Source organism: Schistocerca americana, chromosome 1 (genome assembly GCF_021461395.2).
Source record: "Schistocerca americana isolate TAMUIC-IGC-003095 chromosome 1, iqSchAmer2.1, whole genome shotgun sequence".
Classification (NCBI taxonomy): Eukaryota; Metazoa; Arthropoda; class Insecta; order Orthoptera; family Acrididae; genus Schistocerca; species Schistocerca americana.
The window spans coordinates 504,315,116-504,342,644 of record NC_060119.1 but is presented as its reverse complement, the minus strand read 5'-3'; the positions used below and the strand labels follow the sequence as shown (position 1 = coordinate 504,342,644).

At 43.1% G+C, this 27,529-nt stretch overlaps 1 protein-coding gene across 1 annotated transcript; it reads right to left on the bottom strand.

The window, feature by feature from the left end:
* Positions 1–115: 115 nt before the first annotated feature.
* LOC124625043 lies at positions 116–24,262 on the bottom strand. Its single transcript, XM_047149147.1, has 6 exons — positions 24,165–24,262; positions 16,173–16,239; positions 10,413–10,477; positions 10,290–10,325; positions 4,134–4,257; positions 116–303 (listed from the first exon to the last, which is right to left on the bottom strand). The coding sequence occupies exons 1-6, from the start codon at positions 24,252–24,254 to the stop codon at positions 203–205; spliced, it is 483 nt and encodes a 160-aa protein (XP_047005103.1). The 5' UTR covers positions 24,255–24,262; the 3' UTR covers positions 116–202.
* Positions 24,263–27,529: the final 3,267 nt, after the last annotated feature.

Here is a 27,529-nt window from a genome sequence, read left to right as displayed (position 1 = left end):
TTAAATAACCTGTAAGATATGTTATTAGTCCAAATAATATTATACGACGATTAAATGTCATGCCAATCAATTGATAACACATACTACTACAGAAGTACAGAAATAGCCATTAAAATACTTTTGTCTACATTTTTTTTATTGAGAAACTACATAACAATTTTCTGATGCCGGATATAACAGTGGTTGACAAGTCAATGTAACGTCATTCTTGTTTATTAAGTTGAAAGGGTCCTCGTAAGGCAGCCATTCTGTTGTCAATGCATCTCTTTATCAGGTAGACTGTCATGCAGGAACCAGAACCCGCTGTGAAATAGAGGGGCAAAATTTAATACAAATTGGCTTTAACTTATAGTTAATAATAAAATAATGTAGTAATAATAAAATAATATAGCAATAACTCTGACATACAGAGGAGGAAATGATATATAGAGCAGAAAGATCTCAAACCCGGGCGCTATGAAAAAACTGCTTCATGATATACTTCTTGAAGTTTTTAATCTGAATTTCGTAGTCATTTCATAAAAAATTTCATTATAAAATTGTTCTGTATTTCAAGACAAAAGTTATCGTACACCGAACAAACCGGGTATTTAGTAGACATTTTCTCCTTTGCCTCTGTTACTCTCTCTTTCTGTCCGCCGTTGCCTCACATATACTATGTTCGTGCACACAAACACAATCCAATAACTTTACAAGTAGCGTCATCAAATACACTGTGCCCCAAAAGGCAAAAGAATCAATAATAATCAACAGCACGAGGATGCAAAAGGCAATAAAAACCATTGCATTAAAGACACATAACGTCTATCCACAGAACATATAGTTTGTAACGGAAGCAGTTTCATGGTGATCTCTCCACTGGCAAAAGATTCCGGAATAGTCCCCGGGAGGGGGATGGAAAGGGAATATAACCATGAAGAAAAGGGTGAAAACCAACGAAAGTATAACTTTTCACGAGTCGGGGTGTGGAATGTCAGAAGCTTGAACGCGGTACAGAAGTTAGAAAATCTGAAAAGGGAAATGCAAAGGCTCATTCTAGATATGGTAGTGGCCAGTGAAGTGAAATGGAAAGAAGGCAACGATTTTTGGCCGGATGATTGTAGGATACTATCAACAACAGCAGAAAATGGTATAACTTGAATAAGATTCGTTATGAATAGGAAGGTAGGGCAGAGAGTGTGTTTCTCTGAACAGTTCGGCGATACGGTTGTTATTATCAGTATCGGCAGCAAACGAACACGGACAACGATAGTTCAGGTACACATGCAGAAATCGCAAGCTGAAGATGAAGAAATAGACAAAGTATATGAGGATGTTGAAAGGGTAGAAAGGGTAGAACAGTGCGTAAATGGAGACGAAAATCTAATAGTCATAGCGGTCTGGAATGCAGTTGCTGGGGAAGGAGTAGAAGAAAATTTTACAGGAGAATATGGGTTTGGGACAAGGAGTGAGAGAGGAGAAAGACTGTAATAAATGTCAGCTACTAATACAAAATACTCTCTTCAAGAACGAGAAGAGGAGGAGGTATACTTGGAAAATCGGGTAATATGGAAAGATTTTAGGTAGATTACAGAATAGTCAGACAGAGATTCGGAAATCAGATACTGGATTGTAAGGCATACCTAGGAGCAGATACAGACTCAGACCACAACGTAGTAGTCATGAAGAGTAGGCTTAACTGTAAGAGATTAGTCAGGAAGACTCAATACGCAAAGAAGTGTGATACAGAAGTACTAAGTAATGACGAGATATGCCTGAAGTTCTTTGAGGCTATAGATACAGCAATAAGGAATAGCTCAGTAGGCAGTAAAGTTGAAGAGGACTGGACATTTCTAAAAAGGGCAATCACAGAAGTCGGAAAGAAAAACTTAGGTAGAAACAAGGTAACTGCGTAGAAACCAGAGGTAACAGAGGAAATACTTCAGTTGATCGATCAAAGAAGGAAGTACAAAAATGTTCGACGAAATATTAGAATACAGAAATACAGATCGCTGAGGAATGAAATAAATAGGAAGTGCAGGGAAGCAAAGACGAAATGGCTGCTTGAGAAATGTGAAGAAATCGAAAAAGGAATGATTGTCGGAAGGACTCACTCAGCATATAGGAAAGTCAAAACGACCTTCGGTGAAATAAAGAACAAGGGTGAAAACATTAAGAGTGCAACGGGAATTACACTGTTAAATGCAGAGGAGAGAGCGGATGGAGAAGATTTGTGTGATGTCTGATGCGGTAGAACAAGAAACAGGAGTCGTTTTAGAAGAGACAAGGGATCCAGCATTATAATCAGAATTTAAGAGATCTTTGGAGAACTTCAGATCAAATAAGGGAGATAGGATAGAAAACATTCCATCAGTGTTTCTGAAACCATTGGGAAAAGTGAAAACAAAACGATTATACACGTTGGTGTGTAGAATGTATGAGTCTGGCGACATACCTTCTGACTTTCGGAAAAATATCATCCACACAGTTCCGAAGACTGCTAGAGCTGACAAGTGCGAGAATTATCGCACAGTCAGCTTGACAGCTTATGCATCCAAGTTACTGACAAGGATAATATACAAAAGTATGGAAAAGAAAACTGAGGATGTGTTACATGACATCAGTTTGGCTTTAGGGAAGGTAAAGGCACCAGAGAGACAATTCTGACGTTGCGGCTCATAATAGAAGCAAGACTAAAGAAAAATCAAGATACGTTCATTGGATTTGTCGACCTGTAAACAGTTCTCGACAATGTAAAATGGTGTAAGATGTTCAAAATTCTGAGAAAAATAGGGGTAAGCTATAGGGAGATACGGATAACATAAAATATGTACAAGATCCAAGAGGGAATAACAACAGTGGACGACCAAGAACGAGGTGCTCGGATTAAAAAGTGTGTAAGACAAGGATGTAGTCTCTCGTTCCTGCTGTTCAACCAGTACATCAAGGACGCAATAGTGGTAATAAAAGAAGGGTTCAGGAGTGGGATAAAAATACAAGGTGAAGGGGAATCAATGATACGATTCGCCGATGACATTGCTATCCTGAGTGAAAGTAAAGATGGATTACATGATCTGCTGAATGGAATGAACATTCTAATGAGTACAGAGTATGGATTAAGAGTAAATCGAAGACTAACGGAAGTAATGAGCAGTAGCAAAAATGAGAACGCCAAGATTCTTAACATCGGGGTAGATGGCCACGAAGTAGATGAAATTAAGGAAGTCTGCAACCTAGACAGTAAAATAACCAATGGCAGATGACGAAAGGAGGATATAAAAAGCTGATTATCAATGGCAAAGAGGACATTAATTTGAGGAAGAAATTTCAGAGAATACACGGCTGGAGAATGGCATATATGGTAGTGAAACATGGACCATGGGAAAACCGAACAGAAGAGAATCGAAGCATTGGGGGTATGGTGCCACAGAAGAATGCTGGTAGTTATTTGACCGATAAGATAAGGAATGATTAGGTTCTGCGCAGAATCGAAGAGGATAGGAAAATGTGGAAAACACTTACAAGGAGAAGGAACAGGATGATTGGGCATCTGTTAAGACATCAGGGAACGACTTTCACTACACTAGAGAAAGTTGTAGAGGACAAAACCTGTAGAGGAAGACAGAGATTGGAATACTTCCAGCAAATAATTGAGGACATACGTTGCAAGTGCTACTCTAAGATGGAGAGGTTGCCACAGGAGAGGAATTCGTGGCAGCCGCATCAAACCAGTCACAAAACTGATCACTCAAAATAAAAATCACTCTGGGTTATATCTCTGCAACAGCAGTAAGAAGAATAAAGCAGTGAGGTATGATGAAAGTAAGTTTCGTTAGTGTCGCGTAGAGAAATGAAAAATACTGATCAGCATATACAAAAAAAATTAATTAAACTGTTAAAAGATCCTTACCAGGATCCTAACGTACATCATAATCACCAATATGTTATGCGAGGAAGAGACAATTTACAAATCAGTAATCAAAGGAACAGTTACTCAATAACGAACCTATCAGATTCTACGAAAACGCATGTCTACAGGCTGAAGAATAAAGGAGACCACTTGGATACCTGTTGTGGACGGTCATCACACGTACATGTGAGTACTGATGCTAAAATTAACAGATTAGCAATGTTACCGTATTAATAATACTTACTCATTGTAGCGCACTCCTCCATGATCTTCCTGATGTCCTCCGTGTGGTTTTTGCCATGCGCTACGGAGATGTCGATCTCAATCTGCTCTGCAAGCGTTGTGTTCCATGTGCCGTCGGTGTTTACCTGTGCATGAATGTATATCTGGAACTTCCACATGAAAAATTATTTCTACCATATTTCATAAGTGAAAATATTCTCCTGTAATCATGATATCATGGTGGCTGTCAAAATTGACTAAAGATGAATGGAGAAATGAAATAACAACGAGATTCGTGGAAATTCAGGGCATCTTGTTTCTATTGGTACCAGTCGGTTATGCAGTCTGTACTAATGAAACTCACAACAACGTGAAATAACAGCTGCATTTTACAGTATTATGAACTACCTAAGTGTCATATTTTGGATGATCATACCGTCGATATCATACTTCGTTTCTGATAAGATTGGACGAAATTCTGGTCCTCATCTTGCCTATAGTACAGCTATGTTCACCTATGACATTACCTAAAGAAAGATTAGCCACTGAGTCAGTCACTTCATAATGGCATAATGGTAAATGCAACACAATTCATTACATATTTATAAATGCTACCCACATTCTACTACTTCTTGTTTCCACAACAGCGTTTTTGAGGTGAATACTCGTTTATGAAAGCTTGACAAGATATCAGCGAGAACTATGTCGAATTATTTTATTGATTTCTCTTTGAGCCTAGTGATTGAGGAGCTACGTGACCAGTGAGTGGTAGCAGCTCCAGGCCACATAAACTGAAAATGGCTGGGAGAGCAGTCTGCTGACCTCATGCCCTCCACACTGCATCCAATGACGCCATTGACAGAGGATGACATGGTGGTTGGTAAGCCCTGATGGGCCTCTGGAAGGAGATCATGTTTATATTCACTACTGTGTTTATAATCATTACAGGTTCCAATCCATTCTACAGTTTCTTCAGGTCCGTTAATCAAAAGACATGGTAAATTTTATCTCACATAATTAATCTAAAACACAGATGTGATAAACAAGAAAGTGTATACGAGACCTATTGTAGATGCAGAGCAACCTGTCAATTATATGTGATGTGCTCCGCATTCGGAAGTCTCTAATTTACACAATTGCGATGACAGGGATTATAAAGGAGCACAGACAAGAATGTTATGATGTGCCACTTTCTATATGTGGTACATCAAGAAGTTATTCTGCTGAATATATATATATATATATATATATATATATATATATATATATATATATATAAAAATCACAAATAGGTGCCCTCTCTTTCCTTATCCATCCCCTACTGCCCCCCTCTCTCTGTTCATGCACTCCTCTATCAATCTCACAATCAGCCTTCCCCCAGCCATACCCAACTGCAAATGTAGTAGCCCCTGCAAAACAGGTCAATAAAGCAGACCGATAGTAATGCAAAACATTGCACCTGTTGTGCAGGACAGCCTACATGTTATGGGCTGAAAAAAAAACCACACACACACACATACATACATACATACACACACACACATATATATATATATATATATATATATATTTATATATATATATATATATATATATATATATATATATACATATACACAAACTGAAGACATTGAAATATCTCGAAAACTACACATCAAATCAAAAAAAGTTATAGTTCCAATTTGGAGAGGGACATCCAATGATACCACACTCGATCCCCTCTTCACCCTATTCACGTTGGGGACAGGAGCCAACTTCGAAATCTTCAATGGGAACCCCCTCTTTGTATTGCAGATTACGATTCTACCGCAAAGGCTACACATGTTTTGTATGAAGTACTTCCTTTGTTTGGTCACAGATGGCGCTGTAATCGGAGGAATAGAAATGGGTACACAATCGTAATTTACGACATGCTACTCAATGGCACTTGAATATCCAATGGCATGTGGGACCCCACATACATGCTGTGAAATTCGGACAGGCCAGTATCTCATAACTTCTGATTTCGAAACCCCATTCGTAACGTTCTATTTCTCTGACATACCGAACAGGAAACTACTTTACGCGCCATCGTGAGCATGTAGTGAATTATGACGCATCATGACATAGAAGCTCTAAACATTTCAATACCTGCGCAGTGTTTTTTGTCTGCACCCTTACTTATAGTTTCGAGAACAGACGCGTTTTTAAGAGAAAGCCCGCTCTCGTTCGCTCTTTTATAAGGTTATGAACGCCTTTATGTCTGATGGCAGCGTACAGACCAGCAAAAGAAAACCAAGCAAACTCATTGCAGTAGAAGATAATTAGATGGCTGTACCATCAGCAGTGCACCCAAGCGGCAGTGCATCAAGAACTTCATGCTGTCGAATTGCACAACCAGGCAGTGTTTTGTGAAAAGGCAAGTCAACAAATGCAGACGACCCCCAAGTTCTTTACTGAGGTCCTATTTTCCGATGAGTCTACATCAACAAAGCCTGGAGTGCATTACTGGAGTGCAAGACAATCTGCACTGCTTACGGCAAGTTGACCATCAACATACTCGGTCAGTTAACGTACGGTGTGGCATCATGGGGTACAAACTCACTGGTCCGTATTTGTCAACAGCACGTTGAATGGGAAAAAACATCGAACATTTATAGAACAAAAAGTACCAGTAGTAATGTAGGATATTGCCCTTGATGTTCAGCAACGTATGCGGTTTCAGCAAGACCGTTGCCCAGCGCATTCAACTGTTGCAGCACGAGAGATATTAGACCGTTTTCCGGTATGCAGGGTGGTCCATTGATCGTGACCGCGCCAACTATCTCACGAAATAAGCATCAAACGAAAATACAACAAAAAACGAAACTCGTCTAGCATGAAGGGGGAAACCAGATGGCGCTATGGTTGGCCCGCTAGATGCCGCTGCCATAGGTCAAACGGATATAAACTGGTGTTTTATTTAAATAGGAACCCCAATTTTTGTTACGTATTCGTGTAGTACGTAAAGAAATATGAATGTTTTAGTTGGACTACTTTTATCGCTTTGTGATAGATGACGCTGTAATAGTCACAAACGTATAAGTACGTGGTATCACGTAACATTCCGCAGTGCGGACGGTAATTGCTTCGTGATACATTACCCGTGTTAAAATGGACCGTTTATCAATTGCGGAAAAGGTCGATATCGTGTTGATGTATGGCTGTTGTGATCAAAATGCCCAACGGGCGTGTGCTATGTATGCTGCTCGTTATCCTGGACGACATCATCCAAGTTTCCGGACCGTTCGCCGGATAATTACGTTATTTAAGGAAACAGGAAGTGTTCAGCCCCATGTGGAACGTCAACCACGACCTGCAACAAATGATGATGGCCAAGTAGGTGTTTTAGCTGCTGTCGCGGCTAAACCGCACATCAGTAGCAGACAAATGGCTCGATAATCAGGAATCTCAAAAACGTTGGTGTTGAGAATGCTCCATCAACATCGATTGCACCTGTGCCACATTTCTATGCACCAGGAATTGCATGGCGACGACTTTGAAAGTCGTGTGCAGTTCTGCCCTTGGGCACAAGAGAAATTACGGGACGATGACAGATTTTTTTTTACGCGTTCTATTTAGCGACGAAGCGTCATTCACCAACAGCTGTAACGTAAACCGGCATAATATGCACTATTGGGCAACGGAAATCCACGATGGCTGCAACCTTGGCAGGTTAATGTACGGTGCGGCATTCTGGGAGGAAGGATAATTGGCCCGCATTTTATCGATGGCAATCTAAATGGTGCAATGTATGCTGATTTCCTACGTAATGTTCTACCAACGTTACTGCAAGATGTTTCACTGCATGACAGAATGGCAATGTACTTCCAACATGATGGATGTCCGGCACATAGCTCGCGTGCGGTTGAAGCGGTATTGAATAGCATATTTCATGACAGGTGGATTGGTCGTCGAAGCACCATACCATGGCACGCACGTTCATCGGATCTGATGTCCCCGGATTTCTTTCTGTGGGGAAAGTTGAAGGATATTTGCTATCGTGATCCACCGACAACGCCTGACAACTTGCGTCAGCCCATTGTCAATGCATGTGCGAACATTACGGAAGGCGAACTCCTCACTGTTGAGAGGAATGTCGTTACACAAATTGCCAAATGCATTGAGGTTGATGGACATCATTTTGAGCATTTATTGCATTAATGTTGTATTTACAGGTAATCACGCTGTAACAGCATGCGTTCTCAGAAATGATAAGTTCACGAAGGTACATGTATCACACTGGAACAACCGAAATAAAATGTTCAAACGTACCTACGTTCTGTATTTTAATTTAAAAAACCTACCTGTTACCAACTGTTCGTCTAAAATTGTGAGCCATATGTCTGTGACTATTACAGCGCCATCCATCACAAAGCGAGAAAAGTGCTCCAAGTAAAACATTCATATTTCTTTACGTACTACACGAATAAGTAATAAAAACTGGGGGTTCCAATTTAAAAAAAAACGCAGTTGATATCCGTTTGACCTATGGCAGCGGCATCTAGCGGGCCAACCATAGCGCCATCTGGTTTCCCCCTTCAAGCTAGACAAGCTTCGTCCTTTGTAGTTCCTTCGTTTGATGCTTATTTCGTGAGATATTTGGCCCTGTCACGATCAATGGACCACCCTGTATAGCAAACACAGTCTAATACCGTATATGTGTGTGTGTGTGTGTGTGGGGGGGGGGGGGGTGATAATTGACTGTCTGTATATATGTTTGTGTTCAATGTCATTACCAATATTTTTGTTTTCACAAAAAAGTGAAAACCATGAATTTAACTCTATGATCAAAACAAGTTCTATAAGACCTAAGGAGGTTACGACTTATTCAAACAGGTGTGAGATATATATCCACTCAGCATTCTATGAGACCACATTAAACTTCATGCAGGTAATGCAGTTAAGTTACAGAACTTTCTGTTGGGCAACTCCTTTACTGCACTGAAGGGCGTAATCACAGGAACTCTTAAATTTAATGTTGTAGGTTAATTTATGACTACAGTAATGTAAAGACAACATTAAATGTGCTACACACACGGACATAAATGCCACTACATCTGGTCGACGCAAAAGAATGCGTTATTAGCATGTGGTAGGACGGGAATTGAGCATTGTGACTCGTCTCTGGGAAACAGGTTTGTCGTAGCATAACATTTAGGCTCTCAGATGGCGTTCTGCTACGAAAGTTATGCATGTGTGCGTCAAGTGAACACAACTGGGTCTTACCCAGCGACAGACAGGTACGAGACTAAGCACCGTGATTATACCATTTGATGGTCGACGTCTTGGACGCATCTTCGTAACGGAACATACAGCTTTTTCTGCAGTCCGGCTGTATATTGAATTAAATCAGCAGGTGTTGAGCTTCCCGCCACGTAGGTTCGGCTCCGTCTGGTTCAGTGTGGACTGGTGACAAACATGTCACTGAGTCGTTTTCTAATGTCCAGAGCCCATATGATGTTATATTCCCCAGAAACGCATTCAGGAACTCTTTGATTCCTTGCCACACATGTAGGCATCATACCACGATAAATTTTCTAAATCAGAGACAATATGAAGGTACATAATTTTAATTATTTTTACATTGTCAATATACCTAAACCTGTACTTTCTCATTCATACTTGTACTTACTGGAGTCACAACTTCTACAACAGCATTTTTGCTGGTGTGGAGAGAGATCTAAGATCTCTCTTCTTTGTGGAGTAGAACTGTTGCTCTAACATAGGCATCGGCCCACTTTTAAAATAAACATATCACCTCATAGGCTAAAATCGTGTGTGGCTTACATATACCACCTGAGGAACACACTTTTTTTCATCACGTTTCTGACTGGTCTGACGTTTTGACGTGGCATGCCAAGATTTCCTCCTCTGGGCTAACATCTTCATCTAAAAGAAACAGTTACACCCAGTGACTTCAGTTGTTTGTTGGGTGTGTTCCAACCTATATCTTCCCCTAAAGCTCATGCCCTCTGTTGCTCCATCTAGTACCACAGAAGTTATTTCCTGACCTCTTAACACATGTTCTATCATTCTCTTCATTCTCCTGATCAGCCTTTCGCACAAAACCCTTTCTTGAGGGAAGGAAGGGGACCAGCCACATTTCTCACTTTCTTACTTTATTATAGGGAGATTTAAAACTGAAAAAACTACTTACCGTTCCCTTCTGACGTTCCATGCATTCTATAAAGCACTGGAATAAAAATTTCCCCTCTGTTAGTCAAGAGAATCCATTTATTTTTATCTTAAATGAAACTGTGTATCAAACAACTTTACTCACCCGGGCGTTCTCATTTGTTTCATCCGGTAATGTGCCATTGTTCATCATACGTAGAATCAGAATTGCTGAAACAAATTTAAAAACAATACTTTAAAGAAAGAGCAATCGAAATATTAACAATGATATAGAAATATAACAAAAGTATCTTCCAAGATGAGTCCTTGTACGGAATTGCAATATGTACGTGTATTTCATCATAATTTCATTTAATGTGTTTCAGAGATCAGAATATTATTTAAAATTTGTGCTGATGAGCAATAAAACAGTGTAGTTTGTCCACTACCATTTTAGCCAGTCTGAAAAATTTCTAAATGACCAAGGGAATGTATATAATCGGTGTTATGTCTTGTTTAAAAGATGAGATTTAAGAAGGATCTTGTATATCGTACGAAGTTGAAATACCCGTGACAATCATTCAATAGTGTAGAGAGACTGTCACCGATTAAGTCAGAAACGCTAGCTAGAATACGAATAGGTCAGTTAGCATTTAGCACATCCTCAGAGAGTAAAAGAAATCAGAGTAACATAAGAATGATATAAATGTTTCCTACAGATGGTCCCTTAATTACATGAAAGCCTATCATCCTGATTGAGCAGAAAAAACTGAAGATTGTTCGAACGAAACGGGAGTACCATTACATACAGTAATGGAATCGGATTACTGTACTCCGATAGTTAAACAACATTTCTACCAGTAGATCGAAGCACAGATTACAGCAGTATCCGAGTAAATTATCGACAAGTTCACATTTTCTCATGTACACAAAGAGAGGCAGGCAAAAGATTGGCAGTCTCCGTTGTCTTGTCATCAGAAGATAAAAAAAATTGCAAAATGACTTACACCCGATATCTGAATTATACGCAAAGTGATCATCGTCCCTCTGTAAGGAAATATACTGGGTCATCCAAATATGCACAAAAAGAAAACCATTAAAATTCAGTTACAAGACAAATCACACAAATTTAAAGCTGTCAGATCGACTAAATAGCTACGAATTACAATTATGAACAATTAAAGTTGGAGCGATCGCGTACATAACATTGAGGGGAAGGAAAATCAAAGACTCCGTTTTATTGGCAAAACACTTCAAGATGAACAGGTCTGCTAAAGAGACTGCCTACGCTACGCTTGTTCGTCTTCTGCTAGAGTATTGCTGTGCCGAATGAGGTATTTACCACGTAGAACTGACGGAGGACATCGAAAAAATTCAAGGAACGGCAGCTCATTTTGTATTATCGCGAAATAGAGGAGAGAGTACCACGGACAGGATAAGCCGGTCTGGCTGGCAATCGTTAAAACAAAGCCGTTTTTGGTTCCAACGAGATCTTCTCACGAAATGTCAGTTGCCAGCTTTCTCACCTGAATGTAAAAATATTTTATTGTCGTCAACCTACACAAGAAGAAATGACCAGCGTAATAAAATTAGAGAAATCAAAGCTCGTACAGAAAGATTTAAGTGTTAATTTTTGTCACGGGCTACTATAGAGTGGGAAGGCAGAGAAATAGTCTGAAGCTGGTGCGAAGAACCCTCTGCCATGCTCTGAAGTGTGAACTACAGAGAATTCATCTAGATGTACACTATGTAGATGTCTCTTGCTGTCAGGAAAACTGTAAGTAGAGTGATTATCTGCACTCTACTGTAAGTAGAGTGCTGATGACATAATTTCGACAAATGTAAGGTGAAGAAGCATAGGATAATAACGTTCGCATTCGACCTCACGTTACAAGATTCGAATTCACAGTATTTGGAAGCCAAGGGGTGAATCCATGGTGAACCCCAGCACCTACAAGCCTGGATCGAAAACATTTTTCCACTAGAGTGACTTACCTTTTTTGCCCCCTTCCCCGAAAAATTTTTTCCACTCAAGTGACTTGTCATTTTTTGCCCCCTCCCCCATTTTCCCTTGTACACCACCCGTGTCAGTTTTCGCTTCTGTGATACACCCTAGCGCCCCTCTCGACTTGGCGCCCAAGCGGCGGCTTGTGTCACTTAAGAATTAAACCGATCGTGAGCAAATGGTTCAAATGGTTCTGAGCACTATGGGACTCAACTGCTGAGGTCATTAGTCCCCTAGGACTTAGAACTAGTTAAACCTAACTAACCTAAGGACATCACAAACATCCATGCCCGAGGCAGGATTCGAACCTGCGACCGTAGCGGTCTTGCGGTTCCAGACTGCAGCGCCTTTAACCGCACGGCCACTTCGGCCGGCGATCGTGAGCAACCGGTAACTAGAAAGATTACCATTGTCAACGGATACATTCAAATCTATTACACGCTGCATGCCGGTAACGATGATTTTTGCGTCGGACAATCCCCTGGCGCTGTTAGAGAGAATTTCGGTACATGCTAGTACCAGCTTTACATCTTACTTTTCCCGATTTCACCATGGGCAGCAGAATACAGCACTAAATACTAGAATCACCAGTCATATACACTTAATAGCTACCATTTTAGTAGTAAAGATTCAAATGGTCCTGATTCTGTTTCAACAGGTACTAACCACTCGACCGAATATCGAATCCTGTTACCTTAGTACACTACTGCTCATTAAAATTGCTAAACCAAGAAGAAATGCAGATGATAACGGGTATTCATTGGACATATATATTATACTAGAACTGACATGTGATTACATTTTCACGCAATTTGGGTGCATAGATCCTGGGAAATCAGTACCCAGAACAACCACCTCTGGCCGTAATAACGGCCTTGATACGCCTGGGCATTGAGTAAAACAGAGCTTGGGTGACGTGTACAGGTACAGCTGCCCACGCAGCTTCAACATTATACCACAGCTCATCAAGAGCAGTGACTGGCGTATTGTGACGAGCCAGTTGCTCGGCCACCATTGACCAGACGTTTTTAGTTGGTGAGAGATCTGGACAATGTGCTGACCAGGGCAGCAGACGAACATTTTCTGTATTCAGAAAGGCCCGTACAGGACCTGCAACATGTTGTCGTGCATTATCCTGCTGAAATGTAGGGTTTCGCAGGGATCGAATGAAGGGTAGAGCAACGGGTCGTAACACATCTGAAATATAACGTTTACTGTTCAAAGTGCCGTCAATGCGAACAAGAGGTGAACGAGACGTGTAACCAATGGCACCCCATACCATCACGCCAGGTGATACGCCACTATGGCTATGACGAATACACGCTTCCAATGTCCGTTCACCGCGATATCGCCAAACACGGATGCGACCATCATGATGCTCTAAACAGAACCTGGATTCATCCGAAAAAATGACATTATGCCATTCGTGCACCCAGCTTCGTCGTTGAGTACACCATCGCAGGCGCTCCTGTCTGTGATACAGCGTCAAGGGTAACCGCAGCCATGCTCTCCAAGCTGATAGTCCGTGCTGCTGCAAACGTCGTCGAACTGTTCGGGCAGATGGTTGTCGTCTTCTAAACGTCCCCATCTGTTGACTCAGTGATCGAGACGTGGCTGCACAATCCGTTACAGCCATACGAATAAGATGTCTGTCATCTCGACTGCTAGTGATACGGCGTTCCGCATTACCCTCCTGAACCCACCGATTCCATATTCTGCTAAAATTCATTGGATCTCGACCAACGCGGGCAACAATGTCACGATACGATAAACCGCAATCGCAATAGGCTGCAATCCGATCTTTATCAAAGTCGGAAACGTGATGGTACGCACTTCTCTTCCTTACATGAGGCATCACAACAACGTTTCACCAGGCAACGCCGGTCAACTGCTGTTTGTGTATGAGAAATCGGTTGGAAACTTTCCTCATGTCAGCACGTTGTAGGTGTCGCCACCGGCGCCAACCTTTTGTGAATGCTCTGAAAAGCTAATCATTTGCATATCACAGCATGTTCTTTCTGTCTGTTAAATTTCGCGTCTGTAGCACGTCATCTTCGTGGTGTAGGAATTTTAATGACCAGTAGTGTACTTTGTTGTCTCCCTAAATCAGTTAAGACAAATATCGGTGTAGATCCTTTAAGAAGACCATGACCACATTCTGCCCAAATTACCAGGGTGTGCTGAAAAGTAATACCTCCGGATTTTCTATGTGAAAACTCTTTAAATCTTTGAAAATGAAACAAATTTTATTAGTATTGTACATCTTTGTACTTCATGTACATATGTTTGCAGCCCTCTGCCTCTAGAGGGCTTGTAAGGTGACAGTGCATAACGTAACTATGTCGGTGCGTGAGACACGGCGTGTTGCAATCGAGTTTCGAATTCGACGAGTTCGTTCGCACATGGAGCAACCTCTGCTTCAGTATGGCAGTGGGAGACCATACACGACCGCTGCGACATCTTCATCAATCTGTCGCCTTGCGTTCACTGTCGTCGATAATCCTCTATACAGTCCCGTCTTGGTCCCATTCGATTTTCATCTTTTCCAGACTTCACTCTGATAACGTTGAAGCGGTGCAAGCAGAGGTGAGATTGTTGCTCGGTCCTCAAAGTCAAAAATTCTTCAGTGATGGTACCAACAGACTGGTCTCTCCTTGGGGGGAATCTTTTCGCTGCCAGGGTGACTATGTCGAGAAATAACTAGGTAGACATGAAGAATAAAATGTATAATATTAATAAACTTTGTTTTATTTAAAAAGGTTTAAAAGTATTCATATAAAAAATTCGGCGGGATTACTTTCCTGCACGCCCTCGTATTCCCAACTGAACTACTGCTGATGATTTCAATGATAACGGAGCATTAACGTCAAGTCTTCCTTCACAATAATACCCCCAGGTTAGAAATGAAAATTCAGATGACATTAAAAATGCTGGGAGGTTTGTAGCAAAATGTGGAAAATCTATAACATTAGTAGGTTAACAATGTGCCATTTCCAAAACTCCATCGTTCTTGTAATCATCACTCCCAGTAATAAACATGGATCCCAATGAATCGACGTTAAGAGCATTTATCCCAGAGAATGTCATAGTGGATGACGCCTGCTGTTGACTTCATGTATAGCCAGCATCAGTTATGCGCTAGGGTTAGAGTAGATTAAATCAAAAATTTGCTCTGAAAGCAGGAAGATGACACTAATGGTGGGCTATTTTGGCCATACTGTGATAAAAACTATCCTGGGAAAGCACGGCATGTTATAAAGGCGAACAATAAAAAGAAGCTGGGAGTTTACGACTGCATCGAGTAAACGGTATTACAAAAGATGGTGGCACTGCAGTTGATGAAGAGAAGGAAGAAGCTGGGTTAGAACTGAATACATGGACGATGTTATACTGTCGGTGTTACTCTATCACGGCGTTGAAACAACTACAAGCATCGGATTGTGTAATTCCACTGGGTCAAGCACCTTTGCCAATGAGTAATGCACCAGAAGCTATAAAAGGTATGAAAACTTTCTGCAGCGGTCTCTTTTTTTTTTTCCACCGTATACTATTAAACGTTGAAGAAATATATGTTGGAAGCGAAGATATGATCGAAAAAGATCTCACCATACAGACGTAATCAGCGGTTTAACATCGAAACCACGGCTACTGTCATACAATATGAAGAAAATAAGGAAAAGGCCTCCAGCGTCCACTGAGGGGAGTTCCCTCTGAAGTAGATAATTTCCTTGCACGGTATCGAAACAAAAACCTGACATGTCGTTCTGGGTGTTTCCACGTCCGTCAGAAATATGGTGCGCGCTGCTTCCAATGAGCTGTAATTACCTCTAAGGAACAGTGGCAATCGATGAGCGAAATAATGCAATCGCAGTAAATAGGTCAAATTTATATGTTACTACACTTCATAATACATAAGCTTACCTATTGAAATCGGATACGTCTTGTTACAGGTAGCCATCGATTCATTGAAGTTGCTGTGACCCGTAATCTGGAACGAAACAAATCAAGATTCCTGTATGAAAAAGAATCATCTAGACTTTGATGTTTTAACACTTTCTGATTATTTTATTCTTATCATTGTTCTAATTACTTCCAACTTGACAATATATTGTTTTTTTGTTTTCATGATGTCGACATCTAAGCAACCTACACTCACAACTATTTTATTCTGAGACTTGAGCTTCTGCTGGCGTTTGGAAAGTTCAAGTAACTTACGTAAATGCAGCGAATTCTTGTAGAAGTAAACTCCCGTTGCTTTCTAGGCACAAATGCGACGCTGTGGATTGTAAAATAAACCTTCGATGGACAAGTTTCACGGATTTTAAAACCAAACTGTGGCGAATGAAGAAAGACAGCACACATCTTAAGCAACCAGCGCGATCACACAACCAGAGCTGTCTAACTACAGACGTTACTTATAGCGAAACATTAACCAACAAGATGTGAGCAGTTAGCATTGACTATGTCCCACTGCAGAGATCAGGATTTCAAGCACATACTCTGTGTCTCTGTTTGTAGGGTCACTTGCTCGATTACTGCCGGCCGGTGTGGCCGTGCGGTTAAAGGCGCTTCAGTCTGGAACCGCGTGACCGCTACGGTCGCAGGTTCGAATCCTGCCTCGGGCATGGATGTGTGTGATGTCCTTAGGTTAGTTAGGTTTAATTAGTTCTAAGTTCTAGGCGACTGATGACCTCAGAAGTTAAGTCGCATAGTGCTCAGAGCCATTTGAACCATTTTGCTCGATTACTCTCAACAGGTACTACAATTACATTATCTCTGTAAATGGAAGTGCGTGCCAGCATCTGTGGATTGCTGCATTCCGTGTCATGATTGTACAAAGACAATTGCAGATTTTCCCGGCTGTTGTGTGCTTATGTGACGACTACTCTTTGTACAGCGGTACTGCATGGCTCAAATGGATTGACCCAAGTATGACAGGCCACAACTATAGGGGTTTGATAGACACTCGCCATAGACGAAACAAGGCTACCATTTACCGACCCTAAAAGGGTCTTAATCTCATACGGTGTTTGAAGAACACATTTCACATCTTGTTCCTTCAGAAAACGACCAGTCCTATTGCAAATACTGATCTCGTAAGCCCAAAAAAAAACGGCAAACTTACGTACCACGTTGTTATTCTCATCATTCACTCATTTATAGGATGTCTACTCACATTGAGGTGTATCTTCAGCTTGATACATGTTACGATACGGCTCAGCGTGTAGGGGTTCTTGGCACCAATTTTCATTGAAAAAATATCACTTCAGGCCCTGGCAGTTTGTCAGAAGATTGGCTCGGTGGGGGCGAAAAACAATATCCTAAACTTGTGCTATTTACGAGGTACCCGAGTTGCGTACCTCTATGAATACTGAGACAATCGAGATCCGTATCACACATTTTCATTCCCACTTTGAAAAGTGTTCTTTTCAAGAGTCGCACCTGATACATCACTCTTAAGACATGCTTTCCATGTGTTTTTACAGTATAACCATCACTGTACTTCATCGCTTGAAGTTCGATAGAAACAAAACTTGTACCCCCTCTGTCACACGTAGTAGCTAACGCTTATTACCAAACATCGGCCGCGCGGGATTAGCCGAGCGGTCTTAGGCGCTGCAGTCATGGATTGTGCGGCTGGTCCCGGCGGAGGTTCGAGTCCACCCTTGGGCATGGGTGAGTGTGTTCGTCCTTAGGATAATTTAGGTTAAGTAGTGTGTAAGCTTAGGTACTGATGACCTTAGCAGTTAAGTCCCATAACATTTCACACACACACACACACACACACACACACACACACACACACACACACACACCAAACATCGTGGAAGGCCTACTCCACGCTGTACTGCAACTAACCAAGAAAGTTCACAAGCCTAATATGTTTATGGTTAGCCGTGTAACCGCTACAGAGCTGTTTGTTGCACTGTCTCCAGTGGATGCGTAACTACACTGAAGCGCCAAAGAAACTGGTGTAGGAATGTATATTCAAATACAGAGATATGTAAACAGGCAGAATACGGCACTGCGGTCGGCAACGCCTATATAAGACAAAAAGTGCCCGGTGCAGTTGTTAGATCGGTTACTGCTGCTACAATGGCAGGTTGTCAAGATTTAAGTGAGTTTGAACGAGTGTTATAGTCGGCGCACGAGCGATGGGAGACAGAATCTCCGAGGTAGCGCTGAAGTGAGGATCTTCCCGTACGACCATTCCACGAGCGTACCGTGAATGTCAGAAATCCGATAAAACATCAAATCTCTGATATCGCTGCGGCCGGAAAAAGATCCTGCAAGAACGGGACCAACGACGACTGAAGAGAATCGTTCAAAGTGACAGGAGTGCAATCCTTCCGCAAAATTGCTGCAGATTTCAGTGCTGGGCCATGAAAAAGTGTCAGCGTGCAAACCAGTCAACGAAACATCATCGATATGGGCTTTCGTAGCCGAAGGCCCAATCGTGAAACATGATGACTGCACGACACAAAGCTGTACGCCTCGCCTCGGTCCGTCAACACCGACATTGGACTGTTGGTGAATGGAAACATGTTGCCTGGTCGGAGCGGACTGGAGACAACCTCATGAATCCATGGACCCTGCATGTCAGCAACGGACTATTCAAGCTGGTGGAGGCTCTGTAATGGTTTGGGGCGTGTGCAGTTGGGGTGTTATGGAACCACTGATACGTCTAGATACAACTCTTGACAGGTGACACGTACGTATGCCTCCTATCTGATCGCCTGCGTCCATTCATGTCCAACGAGCATTCTGACGGACTTGGGAAATTCCAGCAGGATAATGCGATACCCTAAACTTCCAGAATTGCTACAGATTCGCTCCAGGAACAATCTTCTGAGTTTAAACACCTCTTCTGGTCCCCAAACTCCCCAGACGTGAAGATTATTGAGCATATCTGGGATGCCTTGCAACATGCTGCTTAGAAGAGATCTCCAGCCCCTCGTACTCTTACGCATTTGTGGACAGCCCTACAAGATTCATGGTGTCCGTCGCCTCCAGAACTACTTCAGACATTAACCGAGTCCATGCCGCGTCGTGTTGCGGCACTTCTGCGTGCTCACGGGGACCCTACACGATATTAGGAGTGTGTACCATTTTATTTGGCTCCTGAGTACAATGTATCAGAGGTAGCACTAAAACAGGATTTTGATTGTTGAAGCTGCTTAGGCTGTATATTCTTTCGTCATGTTTACAGGATAGTTACGATTATACTTCCACTACCTGAGACAGCTCCCATGAAAAACGAGTGACCGTAGGATAATGCAACTTTTTGAAAACGTTTGCGAGCACTTGCGAAAGAGAAAAATCGAATAAACCATTGAAAGAAACACATTTTAATTTCCACAAGAGAGAGTAACATTTGTTAACTACATAACATGTATATGCTCCAGGTTACAAATGTTGCTCAATGCGACGAACATCTGCATCCATGACAACCTGGAACCGCACTACAGTTTGCTCTGCTGCTGCTCGAAACGTCTCATTCGAACTTCACAGTCATGTTCTTCAACCCCGGTAAGGTAAGTGGACGTCTCCGTATTTCCCTAATATGTCGATGCTCGCGAAGAGTAGCAGCACTATTGCTGTAGTTTTGATAAAACAGCTTCACTAACAAAGCCCTGGCCACCTTGTCCCCCACCCATGTTGATGTCTGCAACAAAAATTCACACTGACGCTTGTGTTTCAACCCCACATCGCCGTACCAATATCGGCAACTAACGTAAGTCACGGCACTGAAATTACTAACAACGCTACTCCTGCAGCCCACAGTCTGAACACCATTCCTATAAGGTTGGGTAACCATACCGTAAATAATTTTAAGTCTACACAGGCTCAAGTAGCGAAAGTATAATTACAACCACCTTGTGCATATTTCTCAGCTCTATCTCGTATACTAAACTGATTATTTGATGGGTTGTGAAGTACGCGTTGTGAAGTGGAAATGACTTCGAAATGCAGGTTCATTTTAGAAGTATTACAACGACTCCTTCATCCACCCACGTTTCCTCATTTTTCCTTAGGCAAGCGTAAAGCCAGCCCAAGATCCACATTAACAACTAGTGACTGTATTCGCCTTTGATTTGACAAAACGTTTACGCAATACCACTTCGCTTGCTGCAGCCAAACGTCAATAAATTGAACAATATTACAGATAGTCAAGGGACCGCTTAAGCCTCCAAGTTCAGTGTGCGAGTAAAATGGTAATGCGTGGCAACGCAGTCTGACCACGCTTCCCTGCAACGAGAGCGACGTGAAAATTCTATGAAATAAATATAAAGCGTTTGGTTATAATGAAAGCACAGCTACCCACAGTGGTCCAGTGTGGCCTGTGGTTAGCGTATGGCAGCGAAACTGGGTAGGAATTCTGATGCATGAATCCGGAACCAATTTACGCTGGAAACACCATTAGTTCCAGGTTTGGCCACCAGGTGCAAATCTGGCGCTTTGAGTGCAAGAAAGACGTACAGAATCCTTCCACATGGTGTGGATTACAAACGGGACGAGGCTAGGAAAGGTCAAACAAGCGAGAAACATATAATGTTGCTTTTATTGTTGTCCTCCACTTACACAGTTTTTTAATATAAGCACCGGAGATATCGACAAGACCCGTGAAACGAAGTATCAACAGCTGCTCGCAGCAGGTCCGGTGGAATCTGAGCAACGTGTTCCTCTACACTGGTCTGCAGATCAGGTAGAAAAGGAACGTGATCCTAGTGAAATTCTTCTGCAAACCCCAGAGCCAAAAGTCGCATGGATTTGGATCAGCTGATCTTGCGGCATGCGTCTGGAAAACCTCTGGAGAGGACACGTTTCTAGAAGGTTGCGTTAAGATCTTTTAATAAGCAAGCTACGTGTGTGTTGTTATATCTCGTATAAAAACAGTAGTTTCCATACAGTTGTGCTCTTCCAAGGCACGAATCACATTTTTACGAGGAGGTCTCGATTACGTGGAGACGTCACGTAACATCGAATAGGTTCTCTGGGTGTATCCTCTTCAATGAAGGAAGACAATAAAGGGGCTTGTACATCCACACCACACAGTCATATACGGAGAGTGGAAATGGCTCTTCGTGCATAACGCCTGGTTTAACACTACCCCAAATTCGGCAATTTTGTGTATTCACTGCATCCTGTACTATAAAATGTGCCTCTTCACTGCATAGAATATTTTCCGCCCATATGTCATCAACTTCAGTCCGTGCCAGAAACCAAAGAGCAAATTTAGAAAGTTTCTGCGGATCTTGAGGTTTCAGTTCCTGCACCGTCTGGATCTCATGTGGGTACAGTATGAAACAGAGCGCAGAACTTCCCATACTGTTGAACATTGGATGGATTATTGTCGTGACACCGCACGACCACTAGCACTACTCGGATCACGTGCTGCATAATCAGTTTCAGCAGTAGCAACCTCGTCAGTAACTTCCACCGTGATAGGACGCCTTCCACCTCCAGGTGTCAAACCAAGCTCATCCGTATTCTCGAACTTCATTATTATCTACTGTAAACCGTTTAATGATATTGAGCCTCTCCTCTGACTCAACAATTGCTGTCGTTTATACACTACTGGCCATTAAAATTGCTACACCACGAAGGTGACGTGCTACAGACGCGAAATTTAACCGACAGAAAGAAGATGCTGTGATATGCAAATGATTAGCTTTTCAGAGCATTCACACTAGGTTGGCGCCGGTGGCGACACCTACAACGTGCTGACATGAGGAAAGTATCCAACCGATTTCTCATACACAAACAGCAGTTGACCGGCGCAGCCTGGTGAAACGTTGTTGTGACGCCTCGCATAAGGAGGAGAAGTGCATACAATCACGTTTCCGACTTTGATAACGGTCGGATTGTAGAATATCGCGATTACGGTTTATCGTATCGCGACATTGCTGCTCGCGTTGGTCGAGATCCAATGACTGTTAGCAGAATATGGAATCAATGGGTTCAGGAATGTAATACGGAACGCCGTGCTGGATTCCAACGGCCTGGTATCACTAGCAGTCGAGATGACTGACATCTTGTCCGCGTGGCTGTAACGCATCGTGCACCCACGTCTCGATCCCTGAGTCCACAGATAGGGACGTTTGCAAGACAACAACCATCTTCACCAACAGTTCGACGACGTTTGCAGCAGCATGGACTCTCAGCTCGGAGACCATGGCTCCGGTTACCCTTGACGCTGCATCACAGACAGGAGCGCCTGCAATAGTGTACTCAACGACGAATCTGGGTGCAAGAATGGCAAAACGCCATTTTTTTCGGATGAATCCAGGTTCTGTTTACAGCATCATGATGGTCGCATCTGTGTTTAACGACATCGCGGTGAACGCACATTGGAAGCGTGTATTCGTCATCACCATACTGGCGTATCACCCGGCGTGATGGTGTGGGGTGCATTGGTTACACGTCTCGCTCACCTGTTGTTAGCATTGACGGCACTTTGAACAGTGGACGTTACATTTCAGACGTGTTACGACCCGTGGCTCTACCCTTCATTCGATCCCTGCGAAACCCTACATTTCAGCAGGATAATGCACGGCCGCATGTTGCAGGTCCTGTACGTGCCTTTCTGCATACAGAAAATGTTCGACTGCTGCCCTGGACAGTACATTCTCCAGATCTCTACCAACTAAAAGCGTCTGGTCAATGATGGCAGAGCAACTGGCTCGTCACTATACGCCAGTCACTGCTCTTGATGAGCTGTGGTATAATGTTGAAGCTGCGTGGGCAGCTGTACCTGTACACGTCACCCAAGCTCTGTTTTACTCAATGCCCAGGCGTATCAAGGCCGTTATTACGGCCAGAGGTGGTTGTTCTGGGTTCTGATTTCTCAGGATCTATGCACCCAAATTGCGTGAAAATGTAATCACATGTCAGCTGTAGTATAATATATTTGTCCAATGAATATCAGTTTATCATCTGCATTTCTTCTTAGTGTAGCAATTTTAATGATCCCTAGTGTATAAGACTTTACAGTAATAGTGCACGGTCTCTCTTCTCGATTGCCATATTGTTCACTCACTTTCTGGCTTGTCGAAGGACAGACTTGATGTCATACCATCATACTGACCGTGTACAGCGGTGGTGGCCGCAATGGGAATTAATTTCTTTTCCAACGTAAATCGGTTCTACGTTAAAGCATCAACATATCAACTAATTTTCACTGCTGTACGATAATTACAGCCCGTGAGTAGATGGACTTGCGTACTTTAATTATAACGACCTGGTGTGTGTTTAATGGAAGAATTATCTGTAAGATTTTTCAGTTGTCGTTTCTTTCTTTTTCTTAGAATAATAACGAAATGCCGGCCGCTGTGGCCGAGCGGTTCTGGGCGCTTCAGTCTGGAACCGGGCGACGCTGCCGTCGCAGGTTCGAATCCTGCCTCGGTCATGGATGTATGTGATGTCCTTAGGTTAGTTAGGTTTAAGTAGTTCTAAGTTGTAGAGGACTGATTACCTCAGATGTCAAGTCCCATAGTGCTCATAGCAATTTGAACCATTTGAATAACGAAATAAACCAATTGGCCCCAACGAGAGTTCAGAAGTCAGCATTTAGAAATTCCTGACTGTATTACATTTGAACAACCCGTTTTCGACACCATTCTTGGGGCTCGTGTGTGTCCACAGTGGTAAATGTTTCACAGTAAACTAGCGGTTTTTCAAACATCTTTTGACTTGGTGTAAAAGTTTTATGAGTATCGTACCACGTCATAATGTAAAAAATGTTGTTTCGGCCACGTTTACAGTGGTCTTCTTCTGGGTCCATCCCATCAGTAGCCACTACAAACGTGGCCGAAACGTTGGGTTCTCCACTGCAGTTTCCTACATATGCTGCGGTACGACACCTGACTCTGGCCGCTGAAGCCTACGCAGTTATATTAACTCTTGACTTACGTAGCGGTCAGAAAGCTGCGAGAGCACCCCAGTCGCAGCCGCCAGGCAGAGCGCAGAAGCCAGCAGCAGCGTCCCAGCGTTGGCCGCCATCTCGTCGTCTCCGGCGGCCGCAGAGGCAGACGCGTTTATACTCAGGCGCTGGAGCCCTGCTCGGCGTCACGTGAGCGTTTCTCCCGGAACTAGACCCTCCAGCCGGCGGCACTCGGAAACGCTAGCGCCTGATAAAGCTACAGGGCAGGTCAACCCGCTTTGTGTGCACCATTCAGTGTGAATCGCGAAAAAAAGTGCGGTTGCTGCTGACGTCCTTGTCACTGCACTTCCCCAACCACCGGACAGCCAGTTCCCTTATTTGCACAGTACACTGGCTAAAGAAACAAAATGTATAAGAGGCGATCAAAATATTTGGTTTAAAGGCAGTGCAGTCCAGAATCGACATGCCAGTCAAGCAGAATCGCCGCGAGCATTGAGGCAATCACCCTACCGACGATCCAGGTTGAAGATACGCCTTTGGTGAAACATCATGTCCTGCTGTGTGAAGAAGTTCGTAACTCCATGCTGCTAATCCTCGTCCGACAGGAATTGTCAGCCTTATAGGCCTTTTTTTGAGAGATCTAAGGCCTGATAATCGCGTAGGGAGAGATAAAGTCTATAGGATGGCTGCTCCAGTGTTGCCAACTTCAGTTGGCGTAAATTCTGCTTTATGACATTTAGAATTTTGGGGATGTGTGTTACCATGAAACAGCATACTCTTTATCGAAGTTGACTTTCATCAGGCATACTGCCTCATACACACTGTACATTCTCCGGTGCATGTCTACCGGTGTTTCTCGTTCGGCAGCCAAGGAACGAATAACAGCACGCTGGTCCTCTTTGGACGCATTTGGTAATAACGTCGCTAAAGTTCACGTTTCCTAATTTCCCTCAAGCAAGTCGGAAAGACACGAATACCGCATAATCACTCGTCTGCAGTTGGTGCTACGTTGAATAAACGCTACAGCAACGCCCTCAAATGGAACCTTTTTGATCGCCCCTGATACATACATTGATCAAAGGAGGACGCCTTCCTTGAATTTGATGTAATGTTGATCTCTTAAAATGCAATATCTTCCAGATATGTTTGTTTGTAGAAAACAGAATTTTCTTCGTCTTTGCAGCATCTTAGTCATTTCATTTTCGACAAGTTTACTTTACTCCCTTCAGTATTGGTTTTCCTATTGGAAACTGATGCCTCCAAGTTTCTGGTAGAAAGAAACTCTTCTTGTTTCATCTCTGCCCCCATAAATGGATTTTTGCGTCTGGCAATTGTTAGCAAATCAATCCAATGTCTTGGTAAAAAATAAATACTTTCTTTTTTGCTTTGGATTCCATAATGCCAAAATCTGAATCAATTGGGAGGTAAGCCGGCCGAAGTGGCTGTGCGGTTAAAGGCGCTGCAGTCTGGAACCGCGTGACCGCTACGGTCGCAGGTTCGAATCCTGCCTCGGGCATGGATGTGTGTGATGTCCTTAGGTTAGTTAGGTTTAATTAGTTCTAAGTTCTAGGCGACTGATGACCTCAGAAGTTAAGTCGCATAGTGCTCAGAGCCATTTTTTTTTTTTTTTTTTTTTTTTTTTTTTTTTTTTTGAGCAAGTACAAACAACAAAGACTGGAGGTGAGAGATGAAAATCAAGTTTAACCCTGAACTAAAGTTCACACAAGATCTGAATACAAACGCAGTCAGACTGAATCCCTATCACAATCATACTATACTGTCACTTCAAATCTTCATATGTCTGTAGTTACAAGCAGTGAGTCCAAACATTTCGCGAGACTGCAGCCTGACTTTTCACTGCTGTCCACGCCAGGGCATATGCTTTTAACTAGTCGGGGAGCCCGCAGTGGTGTGGCACGACGTTATTGGTAGGTTGCTATGTATGCCTGCTGGCGTTGCTGAGCGTACCGCGGAAGAGGCTTAGGGGTGGATACACCTGCCCTGTTGAGCGGCAGTGGTGTCATCGCCTATCTGATTCCTGGCTACTTGCGTGTCACGGTGGAGTCATTGATGACACTGCACTGTGAAGGCGAGGCTGGCATCTCAACTGGCAGCAGTACCACCACCAGTAACACTGGAATAGGCACGGCTACGGCTGCAGCAGCACGGGTGTCAGTGGTAGTGAGGAAGGAGCAGAGTCTGCGACAGAGGTGGTGCAGGCCCCCAAGGCAGTGAGGGCAGTGTGTCCGATGCTGAAGTCCTGCAGGGAGTGCCAGGCTGATGGGATGACATCCGTTGTGGGGAACCGCCAGCAGAGGTGGCGCCTGTCCATGCCTGCTCTGTAGCCAAGGAGTCAGCAGACGAGTCAGGAGTAGCGTGAGGGCGCAGTCGATTTTGATGTCTGTGCTGATGTCGGCCTGTTCCGTCCTGAATAACATATGTAGCCCTACCCTCAGAGCAGACAACAATCCCAAGCAGCCATGAATGACCCCTGTGAAAAATCTGGAACTATACCTCGTCATTGGTAGGGAAGAGTGGAGAGGTCATGGGAGCCTGAACGATGGGGGACATGCAGAGAGGTCCGGTGAGGTCTGCCATGTAGAAGTTCAGTAGGTGACTCATCATCCTGAGGTGTCATATGGTAGGAGGAGAGGAACAGGAGCAGAACAGTTTCCTTGGGTGGGAGGGCCCTAGCTTTGTCCATTGGGTCTTGTAAGCTGACACAAACCTTTCTCTTTCCCCATTGGACTTTGGGGAGAAAGCCACTGAGCAGATATTATTGTTGCCATTAGTCTTGTAAAAGGATGCAAATTCAGCGGAGTGAATTTTGGGTCATTATCTGATGCAAATGTGGCAGGCAATCCTTCTTGGCAGAAAATAGTCTCCAAGGCTCGGATCGTGCTGGCCAATGTTGTGGAAGTTGGAGTTACCACAAAAGGAAATATGAACAAGGCATCCACTATGATAAGCCGCCGCAAACCCCAAAATAGTCCAGAGAAATCGATGTGACTCCATTGCCAGCAGACATCTGGTAGTGGCCAGTGAAAAAACTGATAGGGAGGAGCAAGCAAGATCTCAGCACAATCCTTTCAACTTGTGATCATGATTTCAATGTCTTTGTCCATACACAATTGCAGGAATGGTTCCCTAATGACCCTTGTGAAGCAAGTCCAACACGCGCTGCTGTAGAGATGCTGGGATTAGCATATGGGTCTTCTCATTTAATGTGAGTAAAAGGCAACCCCCTGTTGGACAGCAAACGTATCACGGTGGGGAAACCAACGCCGAAGCGACTAAGTAGGTAGGGCCTGCCAGACTGGACAAAAGGGAGAAGAAGCTGGAGAGTAGCATCTTGCCCAGTCATTCCAGTGAGTGGATGTTGGTCAATCAGGAG

Excerpts from the sequence above, each read along its gene's own strand:
- LOC124625043 (XM_047149147.1), bottom strand. The coding sequence starts at position 24,254 with ATGGCGGCCAACGCTGGGACGCTGCTGCTGGCTTCTGCGCTCTGCCTG. Across the intron at positions 16,240-24,164 it reads CGCAGCTTTCTGACCGCTAC|ATTACGGGTCACAGCAACTT; the intron begins GTAAGTCAAGAG and ends GTTTCGTTCCAG. Across the intron at positions 304-4,133 it reads GGAGGAGTGCGCTACAATGA|CGGGTTCTGGTTCCTGCATG; the intron begins GTAAGTATTATT and ends TCTATTTCACAG.